This window comes from Antechinus flavipes, chromosome 4 (assembly GCF_016432865.1).
Source record: "Antechinus flavipes isolate AdamAnt ecotype Samford, QLD, Australia chromosome 4, AdamAnt_v2, whole genome shotgun sequence".
Classification (NCBI taxonomy): Eukaryota; Metazoa; Chordata; class Mammalia; order Dasyuromorphia; family Dasyuridae; genus Antechinus; species Antechinus flavipes.
The window spans coordinates 54,805,964-54,823,322 of record NC_067401.1 but is presented as its reverse complement, the minus strand read 5'-3'; the positions used below and the strand labels follow the sequence as shown (position 1 = coordinate 54,823,322).

The following is a 17,359-nucleotide window of genomic DNA, read 5'->3' as shown; positions in this document are numbered from 1 at the left end:
AACAGTCGGACTGCCAACATGCCGGGTTCCGATAAAAAGCGCTGTCGAAACGCCAGCTGTTAGGGTCCGCTGAAAGTCTGGGGCCCAGGGGTCGGATGGCGGGCCCCAAACCCAGGGAACCGAACCCTCCGGACCCTGGCCTTCTCTGTGGAAAACAAGGCTCCGAATTAAAGAATTTTAGAGGGGTTTAGTAGGCGCTACTCCCTCATGAGGCATCCCCTCCGGCCCCTAACTTTTTTGTCGGTTCCCGGGCAAGGGCTTGAAGAGGGCCTGTGGTTCCGCCCTTTCCTTTTACAGATGAGCCAACTGAGGCCAGAGAGGGGAGGCGATTGGCTACACCTAATCCCCCCGCCCCGCCCCGCCCCGTTCCTCCCGCCACAGAAGCGGACGGAGTGAGCGCCCACGACCTGCGCTCCCTGCGAGCTCCGGGAGAAGAGCATCCCTGACAGAGCCCGGCCCGGGTAGCCCACGTGACCACGAACCGCGAGGTGAGGGAGGAGCCGGGGGCGGGGCCGGGAGCCGGCCGGATGGGGGCGGGACTGGGGCCGGATTTTGGATTTGGGGGTTTTCGCGGGGGCGAGGGTTGTGTTTGCATTTGGTTTCTTCCGTATCCCCGCGCCGGGGTCAGAGTCCGGGCCCAGTAAGAGCCGGAGCGGGGAGTGGGGAAGAGTTCCGAACGAAGTCAGTTCCGGGTCCGAGGCCCGATCTCTCGACCCTCTCGGGAGCACGTGGTCTGCCCTGCGCGTGACCCCCGAGTTCCGGAGCTAGCTGACCCCTGCTCTTCCTCGCCGCAGAGTCCAAACACGTGGGTAGCCTCCTCCTCCCTCCTTTCCTGCCAGCATGGCAGCAGGTGAGTGTGGCTTCCAGGGGCCTGGGGGGCGGGGCAGTGCTTGTCTCCCCTGGCAGCGCGCCCAGGGGGCAGCCGAGAGTGGCGCGTGGAGCGCAGGATTTGGAACCGGACACCTGGTGGCTCCTGCCGCTTACAGCTTCTTCCTATTCTCTGGACCTCCTTTTCCTCACCTGCAAATCAAGGTGAACCAGGTGCTCTCAAAAATCTCTTCCAGCTTTGTGGTATGGAAAGAGGGAAATTTGGCGACGCCGAGTTCGCATTCCGACTCCAGTACTTAGCTGGAAGGGCGCCCCTGGGTCAGTCACTTACGCGGGTTACAGAATTCCCTTCACCTCTTCTAGAAGGGGGAGAGCCTGTTCTGGTGCATCACACCGCCCTTTGGCGGTCTAGGGAAACCTGTGGACCTCTTTTCCAAAGTGTGGCATAAAATAAAATGCAAAAGGGAAAACCACTTTGGGGTAAATTTTATGGATTTTAGTTTTGGAAATCTAGTTATCCAAAAAAAACCACTTTTAAAAATGTGAGCTCTCAGACACCATGTGCTAGGTCTGGGCCACACACCATATGGCTTTGTGACCTCTGATCAGAAGGAGGGAGCGGGCTTAGTTTCCAGGGCAAAGGACATCACACACCTGAAGTGGAGAACTCTAGGTAATGGAAAGGTAAAATTCAGGTTATGGAAAGACAAAGTCCTGGGGACTTTGGGCCAGAAAGGCGAGGTTGGCAATCCCTCCATCCGGGTTTGGGTCCCAGTGCTGCTTCTCAGTTTTCTTAGGTTGACTTGAGCGAACCACTTCACCCCTGGGCAGCTTTTCCCTCATGTGTGAAATTAGAAGTTGGACTAGATGTCCTTTCCAGTTCTAACATTCTTTGGTTCCAGTTTCCCAGAATCATCCTCCCTCCCCTTCCCCCCCAAAGAAAAACAAAACTAAAACAAAACATCCACCCAAGAAAGGGCTGGGCTCCCCGGTGTTCCCCTCCCTCCTGCTGGGGACAATGGAATTTTCCCCAGACTGACCGCTTGCCATCTGGCTAGGGGTGGCTCCCTGGTCCTCTCCTTGGGGTGTCTGCTTTAGGGGGGCTCTGACCCGATTTGGGGAGTCCCTGGGGAAGACCAAGAGCGCCCCGAGTTCTGAGCATGTGGACAGACGCTGGGTTCCTGGGTTCTGCCCCAGCAGGGTTGGGCCAGGCAGGGCCCCCACTTGGCTTGGGGGGTTTGGGGTGCGAGTGGTGCTGTTCCTGGAGAGCTGGGCCCTGGCTCCGCCTGCTCCCCTCCCCCCAGGCTCGCTTCTTTTTCCTCCCCCCCAGCTGAGAGTCAGTTGCGCCATCCCAGGGGCATGGGCTGAGGGCTGGTGGTAGGAGGGAGGGAAGGAGCTAGCGCACTCTGCGGTTGCCTGGGCGACGCTGGAAATCCTGGCCTGGGCCTCTTCCGCTGCCAGGCCGGGCTGGGCTGAGCTTCCTGCATCAGTCACTCCCCGTCGGGGGCGGGCAGGCGGGGAGGGAGGCGGGGCGGAGGAAAGGGTTGGATGTGGCAGATCGAGGCTCCTGGCTGCCAGCTGAGGCCCCAGCCATGGCATCCTCCTCGGCGTCCCCAGGGAAGCCCAAGGCCAAGTACCCCTTTAAGAAGCGGGCCAGTCTGCAGGCGGGCAATGCCCCAGGTGAGTCTGTGGCCCCCCACCCCCCAGCTGGCTCCGGCCAAGTGCAGGGTGGGCATTCCCTCTGCCCAGGTGCCCACACAGAGGGTGATGGGGAGGCCGGGGCAGAGTCCGGACACGGGAAGTCGGTGTGGAGCTCCCCGGGGGCGGGGGAGGGGGGAGCTTGTTTGTTTGCTGGGAAAGTGGGGGCGAGCTGGCGGGATCTGGAGCCCCGTCCTGCGGGGAACCCAGCCCTCTTGTGTCTGACATGCTGGGATTTTGTTTGCACCCACGTGCATCTGTGCGGGTGTGTGGGTATCCCCGAGCGGCGCGTAGTGTGTGAATGGAGTGGGGGGGTGGGCGGCCGTGGCGGTGTTGGAGCTGCAGGGGCTCGCTGCACTGGGGGGCAGCGCCCGGACCCCCAGGGTCTCTGCCCGCCCTCTGGGTGTCTCGCTGGAGGAGTGTGTGCTGATTGATTGGCCCATCTGCTCTCAGCTGTGCTGTCTGGGGCCCTGGCTGTGAGTGTGTTGTTCGGCTCGTGGGCACGGTGGCTCCCGGACTGTCTGTGACCCTGCAGGGATGTCCCTGCGGCCCCCTGGCTCTGCGTGCGCCCGTGTGCAGGCCGGCCCCGCTTTCTCCCGTTCTCGTGTTGCGCGGCAGACGCCGTTGCACCATTTGGGGAAGATGATGAAGGGTGGCCTGGCTCAGTGACACTGCCAGGAGCTCCTGGCCAGCCTCCCGCTGTGGTGCCCGCGCTGCCTAGTGGATAAACGTTCTTATCTTTGCGTATTTGCGGAGGATCCCCCCTTCCCCTCGAAAAGAAGCGCTTATTTTTGTTCCCTTGTGGAGTGCTCTCGCTCCTGGGACGTCCTGGTCTGTGTGATTGCTGAGAATGCCCTTTTCAGGGCGTCATGGCGGTGACTGGGGGCATGGAGCCCCGAGGCTGCTCAGGGGGTTGGGCCCTGACGGTACCAGCCTGGAGGACTCTGGGATTTGTCATTGTCCTAAGTGTGCTGGCCCTCAGGGAAGCTGCTTGGGCCGCGGGTCTGGGACCCTTGGGGAAGCTGCTCAGGTGCTCGGACCCGCCGGGTCCCTGGGGAAGCTGCTCGGGCGCTCGGACCCCGGGGGCCCCAGGCCGTGCTAGCCGAGGTGTCGGGGTGCGTGGTAGGGAGGATGGGGAGCTCGCTTGTCACCCTGTCAGGTGCAGAAGTCCAGAGGCTTGGGAAGGAGAACCTGCTGCCCGGAGGACAGAGGCTGGGGGGGATCTCGGGGGCCGGCGGGGCGCCCAGGGGTGCCGGTTCTCCCAGGTTTATGTGACTGAGTTCTCAAGGGGGAGAAGAGGCTGCCTTCGGGCTGAAATAGGCAGGGTTGCCTGGTGAGTAGGAGCCAAGATTTCCGGAGGCAGCTGGGTCTCCCAGCAGGCTGTGGTGCAGCTCGCTTCTTGTACACTTGTCCCACTCTGGGGAGGAAACTTCAGGGGCTCGTGGGGACTGAGAATCGGCCGGGGAACCAGTGGTTTGCATTAGTTAACAGCTACCATTTATGCAGCGCTCGAAAACGTTCCATTTTATTCCCACAATCGCTGTTCTCACCGCCATTTTGCAGATGGAGAAACAGAGGTAGGCTGGGTGAGGGGCCCAGCTTGTCAGTACTGGCGGCTGGATTTGAACTCGGGTCTCTGCCTCCGGGCTTGCACCAGGGCCTGCGAGCAGGGTCAGCACTCGTTGGAACTGCCTTAGAGGGAATGCTTGTCCAAGTCCAGCCTGGGCTAGATGACATTTAGTCTCCCCTGCAGAGATTACGGGATTCTGTGAGTCAGAGGCTCCTGCCCCCATGAATAGCTTTGGACTTAAAGCCCCAGGTCCTGAATTGGAATCCGGCCCCAGGACAGATTAGCTGTGACCCTGAGCAAGTCTGTAAAGTGAGAGTCAAAGCCAGGCCTGCCAAGTGAGCCCTGGAAGGCAGGGGCAGTGATGGTCCCATTCTGCGGTCGGGAAACTGAGGCAGACACACACGGAGGCCCGGGCCAGGACTCGTTCTGACTGCTCAGCCACCCGGCGCCTCCAGAGGAGGTCATCTACGGGACTTCTTCCTGCTCCTGGGGCAAGGCCAGCCGGACCCCGCGGGAGGCTTCTCTCCTTCATTCATGTCTGATGGTCACCTTCAGCCCCGCCGACTCATAAGGAGCCCGACAGGTCCTCCTGGGACCCGGCAGCCTGCTTTCTCCGGGGGTGGGCCAGCCTGTCCGGGGGGAGGAGAATGAGGCTGGAGGTCAGAGCGGGCCTCTGGCCCATAGCCCGAGACTGATCTTTCTAGGGGCAGTCAGGACAAGACAAGAGGCCTCTGTGGCCGGGGGGTCTCAGGGCGCCCCCACCCCTCAGAGGATGACAATGTGATGGCGACGTTCGGGTTCCACGATGCTTGTCTCCCAGAACGAGCCGCGAGCACTCGCGGTCCCTCACAAAAGAGAAAACCCCGACTGGGAGGCAGAGGCGCTGCTTTGGGTCGCTCAGCTGGTGAGCGGGAGTCAGGATCCGAACCCGCGCCCGCTCTGCTAGGCCAGCGTTCTCCGCGTCTCCGGGGCGGCCTCCCCCATCCCTGCCCCTGGCAGCCTTCCTCTAGGGAAGACTTGGGTCCATCCAGCCCCCCCCCCCTCCCCGTGGGCCCTCCCCGCTGCCCCACAGGGGCCCTTGTCGCTCTCGGGGCTGGGCCAGCAGCGAGCAGGAACCCCAGCCTCCTCCTCCTTGGGGCCTCCTGCGGAGCCTCTCTGCTCTGAGAATGCGCCTGTGGGAGCAAAGGGAGCTGCAGCCGGAGAGGCGGCCCCCGGGCTGGGGATGGGGCTGGCGGGGTCTGGGGGGAGGGGTGGCAGCGTGGGATTGCTGCGCTCGGAGAAGATGGGGTGCTCGGAGAAGGGGAGGCCTGGGGTTCTCGAGACGCCCAGTCACAGCACCTGCCCTGCGTCCTCCCGTTCCCGAGAGAGGCTCTGTCTCTGTCTCCTCTTCTTTCCTCCCTCTTTTCCTCTTTTTTTTTTCCCCCTCATTCTTTTACTCTCCCTCCCTCTTTCTTTTCTCTCTCTCCTCTTTATTTTTCCTCTCTTTCTTTTTGTTTCTCTCTCTTCTATTTTCCCTGTCTTTATATTTTCCTCTCTCTCTCTCTTCCTTCCTTCCTTTCTCCCACTTTCTCTCTCTTCTTATTTTCTCTCTCTTTGTCTCTCTTTCTCTTTTCTCTCTAGGTAGCTTTTCCTCCCTATTTTTTCTCCCCCTCTTTCTTCTCTTTATTTTCCCTTTCTGTTTTTTTTTTCTCTTTTCTCTGTCCCTCCCTCCCTCCTCTTTTCCTTTCTTCTATTTTCCCTTTGTCTTTCTTTTTTCTCTCTCTCTGTCCTTCTCTCCCTTCCTCTTTTCCTCCCTCCTTCCCTCTCTTTCTTCTGTTTGCCTTATGTCCTTCTCTCTCTGTCCCTCCCTCCCTTCTTTTCCTCCCTCTTTCTTCTTTTTTTCTCTCTCTTCTCTCTCTCTGTCCCTCCCTCCCTTCTTTTCCTCCCTCTTCTTTTTTTCTCTCTCTTCTCTCTCTCTGTCCCTCCCTCCCTTCTTTTCCATCCTCTTTTTTTCTCTCTCCTCTCTCTCTCTGTCCCTCCCTCCCTTCCTCTTTTCCTTCCTCCCTCCTTCCCTCTCTTTTTATTTTCCCTGTGTCTTTCTCTTTTCTCTGTCTCTCTGTCTCTCTCTTTCTCAGGGATACTCTAGCTGTGGGGCCTTCCCTGCGGGGAGCCAGGAAAGCAGCTGTGGAAGCTTTGGGCTTCTAACAATAGAAGGAGGGCTGGGGTGGGCTATTGTGCTGGGGCAGGTGAGAGTCTCCTCTGCCTCTTGCCCCCAACCAGATTCCTGGCCTGGAGTGCCAGGGCCTGGCTCACCTGTGCTGGCGGCTGTGTGGGCTCTCGGTGCCCCCGAGGGGCAGCCAGTTTTCAGGAGGAGCGCCCTGGGCCCCTCCTCCCTCGGAGCCAAACCTCCCCACTCTCCTCCTTGACGTCCGGTGCTGGCCTCTGCTTCGGCGGCCCAGGGGTTAAGGGCAAGGTCCGGCTTTGGGCTGCCCCTGGCTCCCCCGCCCCTGTGCCACTCATGGCTGCAGAGCCCGAAGTCTCCTCATGTCCTCGCGCCCCCCCCCCCGCCCCTGCCCTGGCACCCCAGGCTTCCTCCCACCCCCACCTCACCCCCGTCTGCAGCTGCACTTGGTATGGTCCGTGCCGGCTCCAGAGCCGTCCTCGGGGACTGACTGCAGCCTCACACGGGCGGGCGGGCAGCAGCTCCAGTGAGGGGCTCACAGCACTGGCAGAGGCCTGGCCCGGGGCTGCCAGATCTCTGCAGGTAGGGAGTGGATTGGGAGGGCGGCATGCCAGGGGGAGAGCTGGGGGCTCGGCTCCGGGACTGAGGCAGTGAGCTTTCCTGGTCCCGAGAGAAGGGAGGCAGGCTCGGGGCTCCTGCTGAGCCCAGACGGGCCAGCCTGGGCAGAGGGCCCTGGGGTCCTGGGCTGGGCTGGCCCCGGGCTGCTGCGGGGTCCCCGTAGAGCTCTGCCAGGCAGTGCCCCCCAGCCTTTCCCAGGACCACAGTGGGAGGGATTAGAGGCACGCAGCCTGAGTTTGGGCCCAATTGGTACTGATCCTGGACATCTGGATGTTGGGGGGTGGCCGGATGGGGGCCGGGGGGGGTGGGTTGGGGGCCGGCGGCGCCCCGGGCTCTGCAGCCAGACACCACCTCAGACCTTCAAGGCCCCGAGGTCCCGGCCCTCCTCGGGAGGCTTGGGCTGAAGGCAGCTCGCTGCCCCCTCCCCAGATCCTCGGCGAGCCCTCCGGCCTGGGCCTCGGGACTGGCGTAGCCTGTTGGTGGTGGCTCCTTCCTTGAGGGGCAGCCAACTGTGGGGTGGGGCCAGGCAGCCTCTTGGCAGCTCCAGGGTCCTGGGGGAAAGGACCAGCCCCGGGGGACACAGTCAAGTTCCCGCTCCTCCCTGGCCCTGCCCCTTGTGGGCTGTGCCCTGCCGAGGAGCTGTGGCTTCCCTTCCAGTTTGCCAGCCGGTGATTAGCCTCCGGCTCCCCTCCCCCACCGGGGTCAGGCTCTCTGAGGCGCAGGGCGCGGGCAGCCCGGGGTCCCTCAGGCCCGCGGGGTCTGCAGCGTCTGGGGCTCCGGCCCCCCACCCAGAGGTCACAGGCGTCCCCGCCCTGCGCTTTCTCCCTTGAGTCTTTCCTGGTGGGACGCCTGGGGGCAAGAAGGGGGCAAGATCGGCCCCATCTTTCTGGAAGTTCCTTGCTCAGGAGCCAGAGCCTGGCTTCCCTTGAGTTGGGCCGGAGCTGCCGGGTCTGTGGGGTCGCTCCTCCAGCGCAGTCTCCCCTCTGGCCCTCACTGTGGGCCTGGTCCGTGCCCCCTCCTGATCCTTAGCAGGCCCGGTTCCCAGGCTCCCAGTGAGGGGGATCGGCCAGAAATGGGGGGTGGGGGAGGCACGGATGCCCGGGGGCTCTGTCCCTCTCCCTTCCTGCTCCTTACTGACCGGTCACCGTCTCTCTCTACAGAGGCTCGGGGCGGGCTGGGGGGACCCCCGCTGCAATCCGCCCGCTCCCTGCCGGGCCCTCCCCCCTGCCTCAAGCACTTCCCACTCGACCTGCGCACCTCCATGGATGGCAAATGCAAGGAGATCGCTGAGGTACCCGCCGTGTCCTGTGGCCCCCCTCCCTCCGCCGCCCCCTCCTCCCATTCCTGATGCATGACTGACCGCTCTGCTTTCTGCCCTTTCCATCTTAATCCTCACTCACACCCTCCAAAGATAGACTGGGCAGGGAGGACCTGGCGGGGAGAACCTGGCGGGGAGGACCGGGCAGGGAGGACCGGGCAGGGAGGACCGGGCATGGAGGTCCGGGCGGGGAGGACCAGGCAGGGAGGACCTGGCAGGGAGGACCTGGCAGGGAGGACCGGGCATGGAGGTCTGGGCGGGGAGGACCGGGCGGGGAGGACCTGGCGGGGAGGACCGGGCGGGGAGGACCAGGCATGGAGGTCCGGGCGGGGAGGACCAGGCGGGGAGGACCAGGCGGGGAGGACCTGGCGGGGAGGACCTGGCAGGGAGGACCGGGCATGGAGGTCTGGGCGGGAAGGACCGGGCAGGGAGGACCTGGCGGGGAGGACCTGGTGGGGAGGACCTGGCAGGGAGGACCTGGCGGGAAGGACCGGGCATGGAGGACCGGGCGGGGAGGACCAGGCGGGGAGGACCTGGCGGGAAGGACCGGGCATGGAGGACCGGGCGGGGAGGACCGGGCGGGGAGGACCTGGCGGGGAGGACTGGGCCGGGGGCCATCTTGCTGCTGGGGATGGGCAGAGCGTGCCTGCGGGTGCCTGTCCTCCAGGATGCCCCTGCCACCTCTGCTGTCTCTCGCCAGGAATTGTTCAGCCGCTCCTTGGCAGAGAGCGAGCTCCGAAGTGCTCCGTATGAATTCCCAGAGGAGAGCCCCATTGAGCAGCTGGAGGAGCGGCGCCAGCGGCTGGAGCGGCAGATTAGCCAGGATGTCAAGTGAGCCAGCCCCTCCCCCCAGCCAGGCCAGGCCGGCCGCAGACCGAGCAGGGTCCCCGCTGTGGGAGCTTGTGCTGCGAGTCTTAGCTGGCCTGGTGAAGCTTTAGGCGTCTCCAGAGGCCTGGGCCTTTCCCTTAGGCTTCCCTGAAGGGGCTCGCTGTCCCCCCCTGCCGGCCCCCCACCCCGTCCGTTCCCATGCCCGGCAGAGGTGCCCGTGGGGCTGGGCTCGGTGCTCCCGGCCCTGCTCGCCCCGTTGGGGCTGCTTCTCCTGCCTCCCTGCCTGGGACCCACTTCAGGCCCGGTCAGCTGCCTGGCCTCTTCTCCCTCCAGGTTGGAACCGGACATTCTGCTCAGGGCCAAGCAAGACTTTCTGAAGACAGACAGTGATGCAGATCTGCAGTGAGTGACGCGGGGTGGGATAAGCTGCTTTCTGCTCCCCACTGCCCCCGGCCCATTCGCCAGTTTTTGGAGACTCGGTTTGCCTGACTCGCCCGGACAGAAAGCGCCGGGGCTGGGCCTGGAAGCTTGCCCCCCTCTCCCCATATGACCCCTCCTCCCCCTTTGCGGGCCCCCCCACCCCCCCACTCCCCAGGGCTCACCGCCTTGCTGATCCGCTTTGGCCCTGGTTCAGGTCAGAACTCCTGAGCTCTGAGAGCCGCCAGGCTCACAGCAGGGGCATTAAACTGTCCCCTTCCAGCTCTTTCCCCCCTTTACGAAGCTTTGAGAAGGAGTGTGATGGCCCCTCCCCAGGCCTCCCTCCTTCTCCCCTCCCTTCACTTTGCTCTCTCCGCAGGTTGTACAAGGAGCAGAGTGAAGCTCAAGGTGACCGCGGGCCCAGGGAGCGAGATGGGCACCTGGAGCGGGAGTTTCAGAGGGTCTCCATCTCTGGGGAGGAGAAGTGTGGGGTGAGTGTGTCCCAGAGCCCGCATTCGGAGCGCTCTGCGTCACTGGGATTAGGCCCTGCGCGCCCCCTCCAAGGCTCCGGGGTCACTTCGGACTTGGCCGTGTGAGAACTCTTAAGCTGTCCCCATGGCTTATGCAGGACGAAGTCCTGGGGCTTGGGGGGGGGGGGGGCGCGCAGAGACGGCCTGGGAACAAGGCTTGTGAGAAGGAGCCTCCTCCCCGCCTCCACCCCCGTCCTCAGGTGCCGTTCACCGACCTATTGGATGCTGCCAAGAGTGTGGTGCGGGCCTTGTTCATCCGGGAGAAGTACATGGCCCTGGCCCTGCAGAGTTTCTGCCCCACCACGCGACGTTTCCTACAGCAGCTGGCCGAGAAGCCGCTGGAGACCAGGGCTTTCGAGCAGGGCCCAGAGACCCCTGTGTCTGCAGGTGCGACGTCCCTTTTTGTTTTCCTTTTACTCCTCGTCCCAGAAGAGGGGCCCCAGGGCTCGCCCTCCCGACCCCGGAATGCATTCTGTGTCCGGAATCCCTCCTCCAGGCTCTGTCACGGGCCTTGCTCCATTCTGACTCCAGCGTCTCGCTCGCTTGCAGGCCTCTTACCTTTCTCCTGTCCCAGCCCCGCTCAGATCTGCATGGGTTTCTGGGGCCTCCGGTGGGCATGCCTTGGGCTGGCACAGATCCATGTGCAAAGCTGGCTTTGGGGGGAAAGATGGGGGTGGACGGGGCGGGCGCAGCCGTTCTTCCAGCGGCCTTCGGTGGCCCTGCACCTGGCCTTGGCGTGATGGCCTCCGGCTCCTGGGATTGGGGAGACCCTTCTTTGGGTGAAAAGGGGGCAGAGCCGGTGAGACACCCAGAGTCCTGAACTTTGCCCTCTTCCCCACTCACACACCTACCAGATGCCCCGGTACATCCCCCGGTGCTGGAACAGCACCCTTATGACCACTGTGAGCCTTCTGCCATGCCCGCGGACCTGGGCTTTGGCCTCCGCATGGTCCGAGGAGTTGTCCACGTCTACCTGAAAAGGGGTCCCGAGGAACAGTAAGTGGGCAGGGAGGAAGGGATAACAAATAAAGGGTAGATGACCAAGTGTGGCAGAAGGGAGGTGAGAATGGGGCAGGCAGGTGACCAGGGGTGGAGGGGGCTCAGAGGAAGGAGAAAGGTCCCAGTGGGGGGAGGTGGGCTGAGTGAGACTGAGTGGGAGGGAGGCCATTGGCGTTGGCTCCCTCTCCTCAGCCCGGGCTCCCTGCAGGACAGAGCTGGAGCTGCCCTACCCTGATCTCCAGGAGTTTGTGGCTGACGTCAATGTGCTGATGGCACTCATCATCAATGGTCCCATGTAAGTCCCCGAGCCCCCCGCTGCCTTGCTCCAGGGCCGAGCGGGCCCTCGGGCTCCTGCTGGCCGGACGCTCAGCTCGCCCCATGCCCTCGTCTCCCTTACCGTTTCCCAGAAAGTCCTTCTGCTATCGTCGACTGCAGTACCTGAGCTCCAAATTCCAGATGCACGTGCTGCTCAATGAGATGAAGGAGCTGGCTGCCCAGAAGAAGGTGCCCCACCGGGACTTCTACAACATCAGAAAGGTCGGTCCTCCTCTTGGCCTGCTCTCCCCTTTCTTTAAGAACAGGGACCTTTGTATTGATTTTTGTTTTCATAGCACCCTAATTTCTAAATATATCTCTCTTCTCTCACCTCCCAACAATCCTTCCCTTGTTATAAGAATTCATAAAGAGGAGGAAAAACCACAGTTCAGCCAATCCCAACCATCTGTGTCATGGGCTGAACCCCTCCCTCCTTTTCTCCTTCCCCTTCTACTTTTTCACTCTGTCTTTTTCTGTTCTCCTTTTCTCTTTCCCCCTTTCTCCTCTCTCTTTTACTCTCTTACTCTTTTTCTGCTTTTTTTTTCTCTTTCCCCTTTTCTCCTCTCTTTTTTACTCTGTCTTTTTCTGTTCTCCTTTTCTCTTTCCCCTTTCTCTTCTCCCGTTTTCACTCTGTCTTTTTCTGCTCTTTTTTTTCTCTTTCCCCTTTTCTCCTCTGCCTTTTACTCTTTTTCTGTTCTCCTTTTCTCTTTCCCCTTTTCTCCTCTTTTACTTTCTTATTCTTTCTCTGCTCTTTTTTTTCTCTTTCCCCTTTTCTCCTCTGCTTTTTACTCTTTCACTTTTTCTGCTCTCCTTTTCTCTTTCTCCTTTTCTCTTCTCCCTTTTTCACTCTGTCTTTTTCTGCTCTTTTTTTTCTCTCTCCCCTTTTCTCCTCTGCCTTTTACTCTTTCACTCTTTTTCTGTTCTCCTTTTCTCTTTCCCCTTTCTCTGCTCCCTTTTTCACTCTGTCTTTTTCTGCTCTCTTTTTCTCTTTCCCCTTTTCTCCTCTGCTTTTTACTCTTTCACTCTTTCTCTGTTCTCCTTTTCTCTTCCCCTTTTCTCCTCTGCCTTTTACTCTTTCACTCTTTTTCTGTTCTCCTTTTCTCTTCTCCCTTTTTCACTCTGTCTTTTTCTGCTCTCTTTTTCTCTTTCCCCTTTTCTCCTCTGCCTTTTACTCTTTCACTTTTTCTGCTCTCCTTTTCTCTTTCCCCTTTTCTCCTCTGCCTTTTACTCTTTTTCTGTTCTCCTTTTCTCTTTCCCCTTTCTCTTCTCCCTTTTTCACTCTGTCTTTTTCTGCTCTTTTTTTTCTCTCTCCCCTTTTCTCCTCTGCCTTTTACTCTTTCACTCTTTTTCTGTTCTCCTTTTCTCTTTCCCCTTTCTCTTCTCCCTTTTTCACTCTGTCTTTTTCTGCTCTCTTTTTCTCTTTCCCTTTTCTCCTCTGCCTTTTACTCTTTCACTCTTTTTCTGTTCTCCTTTTCTCTTTCCCCTTTTCTCCTCTCTCTTTTACTCTCTTGTTCTTTCTCTGCTCTTTTTTTTCTCTCTCCCCTTTTCTCCTCTTTTACTTTCTTATTCTTTCTCTGCTCTTTTTTTTCTCTTTCCCCTTTTCTCCTCTGCTTTTTACTCTTTCACTTTTTCTGCTCTCCTTTTCTCTTTCCCCTTTCTCTTCTCCCTTTTTCACTCTGTCTTTTTCTGCTCTCTTTTTCTCTTTCCCCTTTTCTCCTCTGCCTTTTACTCTTTCACTCTTTTTCTGTTCTCCTTTTCTCTTTCCCCTTTTCTCCTCTCTCTTTTACTTTCTTATTCTTTCTCTGCTCTTTTTTTTCTCTCTCCCCTTTTCTCCTCTCCCTTTTACTCTTTCACTCTTTCTCTGTTCTCCTTTTCTCTTCCCCCTTTCTCTTTCTTCCTTTATGTTTCTCCCTTTACTCCTATTGTTTCTCCATTGTTTCTTCCTCTTTCCTGTTTCTCCGTCTATCCCTTCCCTGTCTCTTCTCTCCCTCCATCTCCTCCTACTGCCCTTCTCTCCAACCTTTTCCCAAATCCATCCCCATCTGGTGCACCTCCCACAAAGGGATCTTTGCCCATAAAGTGTAGGGCTTTTTCCCTTCACGTCCCGGAGAGGGAGATAGTTTTCCTCCCCTGAGGCTGTCCTGTCCAGTCTGGAGCAGGAGTTTGCTCTCCTGGAGCAGGCCCTGCCCCTTTTCCCGAGGGCGTTTCCCCCTCCCCTGGCCCTCCCAGCCACCCCCTCTGTCACTCGATGACCCTTCTGCGCCCCCTGCGGTGCCTCCAGGTGGACACACACATCCATGCCTCATCCTGCATGAACCAGAAGCACCTCCTCCGCTTCATCAAGAGGGCCATGAAGCGGCACCTGGAGGAGATCGTGCACGTGGAGCAGGGCCGGGAGCAGACGCTGCGGGAGGTCTTCCAGAGCATGAACCTCACAGCCTATGACCTGAGTGTGGACACGCTAGATGTGCACGCGGTAGGTCCCAGGGCAGAAGGGGGGCTCCGGGCCTGGCGTGTGCTGGGGAGGGGGCTCTGGGCGGAGCGGGGCTCTGAGAGCTCTCTGGCCTGGCTCCCAGGACCGGAACACCTTCCATCGATTTGACAAGTTCAACGCCAAATACAACCCCATCGGAGAGTCCGTCCTTCGAGAGATTTTCATCAAAACAGACAATAGAGTCTCGGGGAAATACTTTGCCCACATCATCAAGGTAAGGGTGTTTATTTATGATAACAGCAGCTCACAGTGCTAAGTGCAAAGCACTTTACAAATATCCTCATTCAATCCTCACAGCGGCCTTGGGCGGTAGATGCTGTTAGGAAGATGCTCATTTACAGATGGAGAAACTGAGGCAGCTAGCTCTGAGACCCTTTTTGTGACTTAGTTTTCTTATCTGTCCAGTGGGGATAATAATAGCATTTTCCTCCCAAGGTTGCTGTGAGAATCACATCGTACTTAAAGGTAAACTGCTTTGCCAGTCTTAAAGGGTTGCATAAATGCTGGCTATTCTTGTCTTTTTTTATCAATGTTTCGGTTACTGTATTTGCCCAGGGTTCTGCAGTTAGTAAGTGTCTGAGGCAGGACTTGAACTCGGTCCTGGACTCTCTCTGGGGGTTACCGATCAGTCTGTCTGTGTCCCCCCCCAGGAGGTGATGTCAGATTTGGAGGAGAGCAAATACCAGAACGCCGAGCTGCGCCTCTCAGTGTACGGACGTTCTCGCGATGAGTGGGACAAGCTGGCGCGCTGGGCCGTGGGGCATCGCGTGCATTCGCCCAACGTGCGCTGGCTGGTGCAGGTGCCCCGGCTTTTGTGAGTACCCCAGGTCCGGGTGGTTGGGCTCCGTCCCTCCGGGAAGCCTCTGTCCCTTCCCGAGCCCCAGGGGCATGAGAGTGGCCGTTCAGGGCGGCCCCGTGGCAGGTCCAGCTCTGAGTGCGTCGGGGGGCTCCGCTCGGCACAGGGAGCTTCCTGTTCTCCTTCCCGGAGGGCTGCAGGGGTCTCGGGCTTCTAGCCCGAGCCTCCTCATGGCTTAGGAGTCCTAAAGCTGCCTCCACTAAGAGCCCCCCTCTCTGACCGGTCCCCCTCCGCTCCCACACAGTGACGTGTACCGCACCAAGGGCCAGCTGGCCAACTTCCAGGAGATGCTGGAGAACATCTTCCTGCCGCTGTTTGAGGCCACGGTGCACCCCGCCAGCCACCCAGAGCTGCACCTCTTCTTGGAGCACGTGAGTGGGGGGCTCTCGGGGGGCCCCCGAGCCGCACTGGGGGACTCTGACCCCCTCCCCCCGTGCTCCCTCCCCAGGTGGACGGCTTTGACAGCGTGGATGACGAATCCAAGCCCGAGAACCATGTGTTCAATCTGGAAAGCCCGCTGCCTGAGGCCTGGGTAGAGGAGGACAACCCTCCCTACTCCTACTACCTGTACTACACCTACGCCAACATGGCGGTGCTCAACCACCTGCGCAGGTGAGGTGGCGGGTGCTGGGCTGGGGAGCTGCGGGTACAGCGCTCGTCCTGGATTCTGAAAGGGGAGGTTAGGTTCCCGCCGGCTTGTGGGCCCACGGAGCGAGGACGAACTCAGCGCGCATTCTGACTGATGCTTCTCCCGAGTCCCGTAGCGGGGGGCCGCCAGCCCCCTTTCCCATCCTCCGTTCCCTGGCCGGGCTCGTGCGGCTCCCAAAGCTGGCGCCTCTCTCCTAGGCGCTGGTGCAGACTCAGGCCCGGGGCAGCCCTTCTTCGGCCCTCCCCCGCCCCTGCCCCCTGCCGCTCTCCCAGGGCCTCCGCTTGCTCCCTGAGCTTTTCTTCCATGGGTGGGGGAGGAGTTCGGGGCCTTTCGGGGCGAGGAGCTCGGACCCCGGGCAGGGAGCCGCTCTCAGCCTGCCGTCGTCCCGTCCCCCCCACAGACAGCGAGGCTTTCACACCTTCGTGCTCCGTCCCCACTGCGGCGAGGCGGGACCCATCCATCATCTGGTGTCGGCCTTCATGCTGGCCGAGAACATCTCCCACGGGCTCCTGCTCCGAAAGGTCAGTCGCGTCCCAAGCTCACGCCCCCCGTCGCGTTCACCCGGGGCCCTTCTCCCTTTGCCATCAGTAGATGCGACAGTCAGCGCCCTCTGCACAACTGAGACCCCAGCGACTGGCTGCCCCGCCCCCGCTTCTCAGTACCCTCACTCTACCAGCTATTCCTGTTAGCCGCGACCTGCGCCTGCAGCCCCCATCACTCCGCGCTACCCAGTACTGCCCCGCCCCCCTTTTCTCCATCAGTACTCCTCACCACAAATCGATCCCCGCGCTCCAGCCTCAGGACCCCCGCCGTGACCACACTAGGTCATCGCCAGCGCAGCGCGGCCCTTAATCAGCCCCCCCAGGAGTCGGCCCCCAGCCCCCGTCAGCCCACCCGGCTCCCAGTAACATCCTGAACCTTCCAGCCAGCACCTACCACAGCCAGGCCCCTTCTCCCCCACGGCTCCCCCTCTTTGCAGGACATCGTACAGGGTTTCCCCGCTTCCCCCCAAATCCTCCTCCCCCAGCGTTCAGCTTAACACCCCCCCCTCCCCCGTAACCTCCTCTTCCCCCCCTCCCCCCCATCAGTGTTCCCAGCCTCAGCTTCTTCCAGAAGCCTCCCCGTCTCAGCCCGGCTTTGCCTTTAGCCCCCTTCCCCCCTCCCCACGACCACGTTGGAGCACTCCCAGCAAGCCCCTAAAACCCGGTCCTGGGAGCCCGGCCCCACAAACGGGGCTGACGGGGCGGGGGGATGGGAAGGGCAGCGCTGCGACCTCCTGCGCCTCCCCTCCAGGCTCCGGTCCTGCAGTACCTCTATTACCTGGCCCAGATCGGCATCGCCATGTCCCCGCTCAGCAACAACAGCCTGTTCCTCAGCTACCACCGCAACCCCCTGCCCGAGTACCTGTCCCGGGGGCTCATGGTCTCGCTCTCCACCGATGACCCCCTGCAGTTCCACTTCACCAAGGTCAGAGCCGAGGGCTGGTGCTGCCCCCTGCTGGGAGAGCGCGGCACTGGGGCTCCTGTCCCCCTGGGAGGCTGGGAGGCCCCCGCCCGGCCTTTCCTCCCCTCCCCCCCCCCGGGCCCCTCTCCTCGGTGTGCTGGGGTGGGGGGCTCCTAACCAGGCTCTCCCGCCCCAGGAGCCGCTGATGGAGGAGTACAGCATCGCCACCCAGGTGTGGAAGCTGAGCTCTTGTGACATGTGTGAGCTGGCCCGGAACAGCGTGCTCATGAGCGGCTTCTCTCACAAGGTAACGGCTCCCAGGGATGGAGCGGAGGGGGAGGGGGGGGCAGAGGGGCCCAGAGGCCCGGCCCCCCTCCCCGCGGGGTCTGCTCAGCGGCCTGCCCTTCTCAGGTGAAGAGCCACTGGCTGGGGCCCAACTACACCAAAGAAGGGCCCGAAGGCAATGACATCCGCCGCACCAACGTGCCGGACATCCGCGTGGGCTACCGCCACGAGACGCTGTGCCAGGAGCTGGCGCTCATCACGCAGGCGGTGCAGAGCGAGACGCTGGAGCCCATCCCCGAGGAGGCCGGCCTCACCATGAGCCCCGGGCCGCACTGAGCCCAGTGCCGCCC

The 17,359-nt window shown here is 60.9% G+C and overlaps 1 protein-coding gene across 4 annotated transcripts; it reads left to right on the top strand.

The window, feature by feature from the left end:
* Positions 1 to 387: 387 nt before the first annotated feature.
* On the top strand, positions 388 to 17,357 carry AMPD2 (adenosine monophosphate deaminase 2). 4 transcript variants are annotated; one of them, XM_051993119.1, is made up of 18 exons: positions 388 to 488; positions 8,036 to 8,166; positions 8,894 to 9,024; positions 9,355 to 9,423; positions 9,818 to 9,929; positions 10,169 to 10,355; positions 10,823 to 10,964; positions 11,176 to 11,262; positions 11,375 to 11,504; positions 13,564 to 13,758; positions 13,859 to 13,990; positions 14,427 to 14,590; positions 14,877 to 15,003; positions 15,081 to 15,244; positions 15,682 to 15,802; positions 16,575 to 16,748; positions 16,921 to 17,031; positions 17,136 to 17,357. In XM_051993119.1, the coding sequence occupies exons 2-18, from the start codon at positions 8,137 to 8,139 to the stop codon at positions 17,343 to 17,345; spliced, it is 2,286 nt and encodes a 761-aa protein (XP_051849079.1). In that variant the 5' UTR covers positions 388 to 488; positions 8,036 to 8,136; the 3' UTR covers positions 17,346 to 17,357. The 4 variants fall into 4 exon arrangements, with proteins under 4 accessions (XP_051849079.1, XP_051849076.1, XP_051849078.1 ...); XM_051993116.1 differs by lacking the exon at positions 388 to 488 and adding an exon at positions 575 to 850; XM_051993118.1 differs by lacking the exon at positions 388 to 488 and adding an exon at positions 2,339 to 2,508.
* Positions 17,358 to 17,359: the final 2 nt, after the last annotated feature.

What these genes read in the sequence shown, in the direction of transcription:
- AMPD2 (XM_051993118.1), top strand. Translation starts at nt 2,421, where the DNA reads ATGGCATCCTCCTCGGCGTCCCCAGGGAAGCCCAAGGCCAAGTACCCC. An exon ending in GACAGTGATGCAGATCTGCA is followed by an intron (nt 9,424 to 9,817) that starts GTGAGTGACGCG and finishes CTCTCTCCGCAG; the next exon opens with GTTGTACAAGGAGCAGAGTG. An exon ending in TGCAGTTCCACTTCACCAAG is followed by an intron (nt 16,749 to 16,920) that starts GTCAGAGCCGAG and finishes CTCCCGCCCCAG; the next exon opens with GAGCCGCTGATGGAGGAGTA.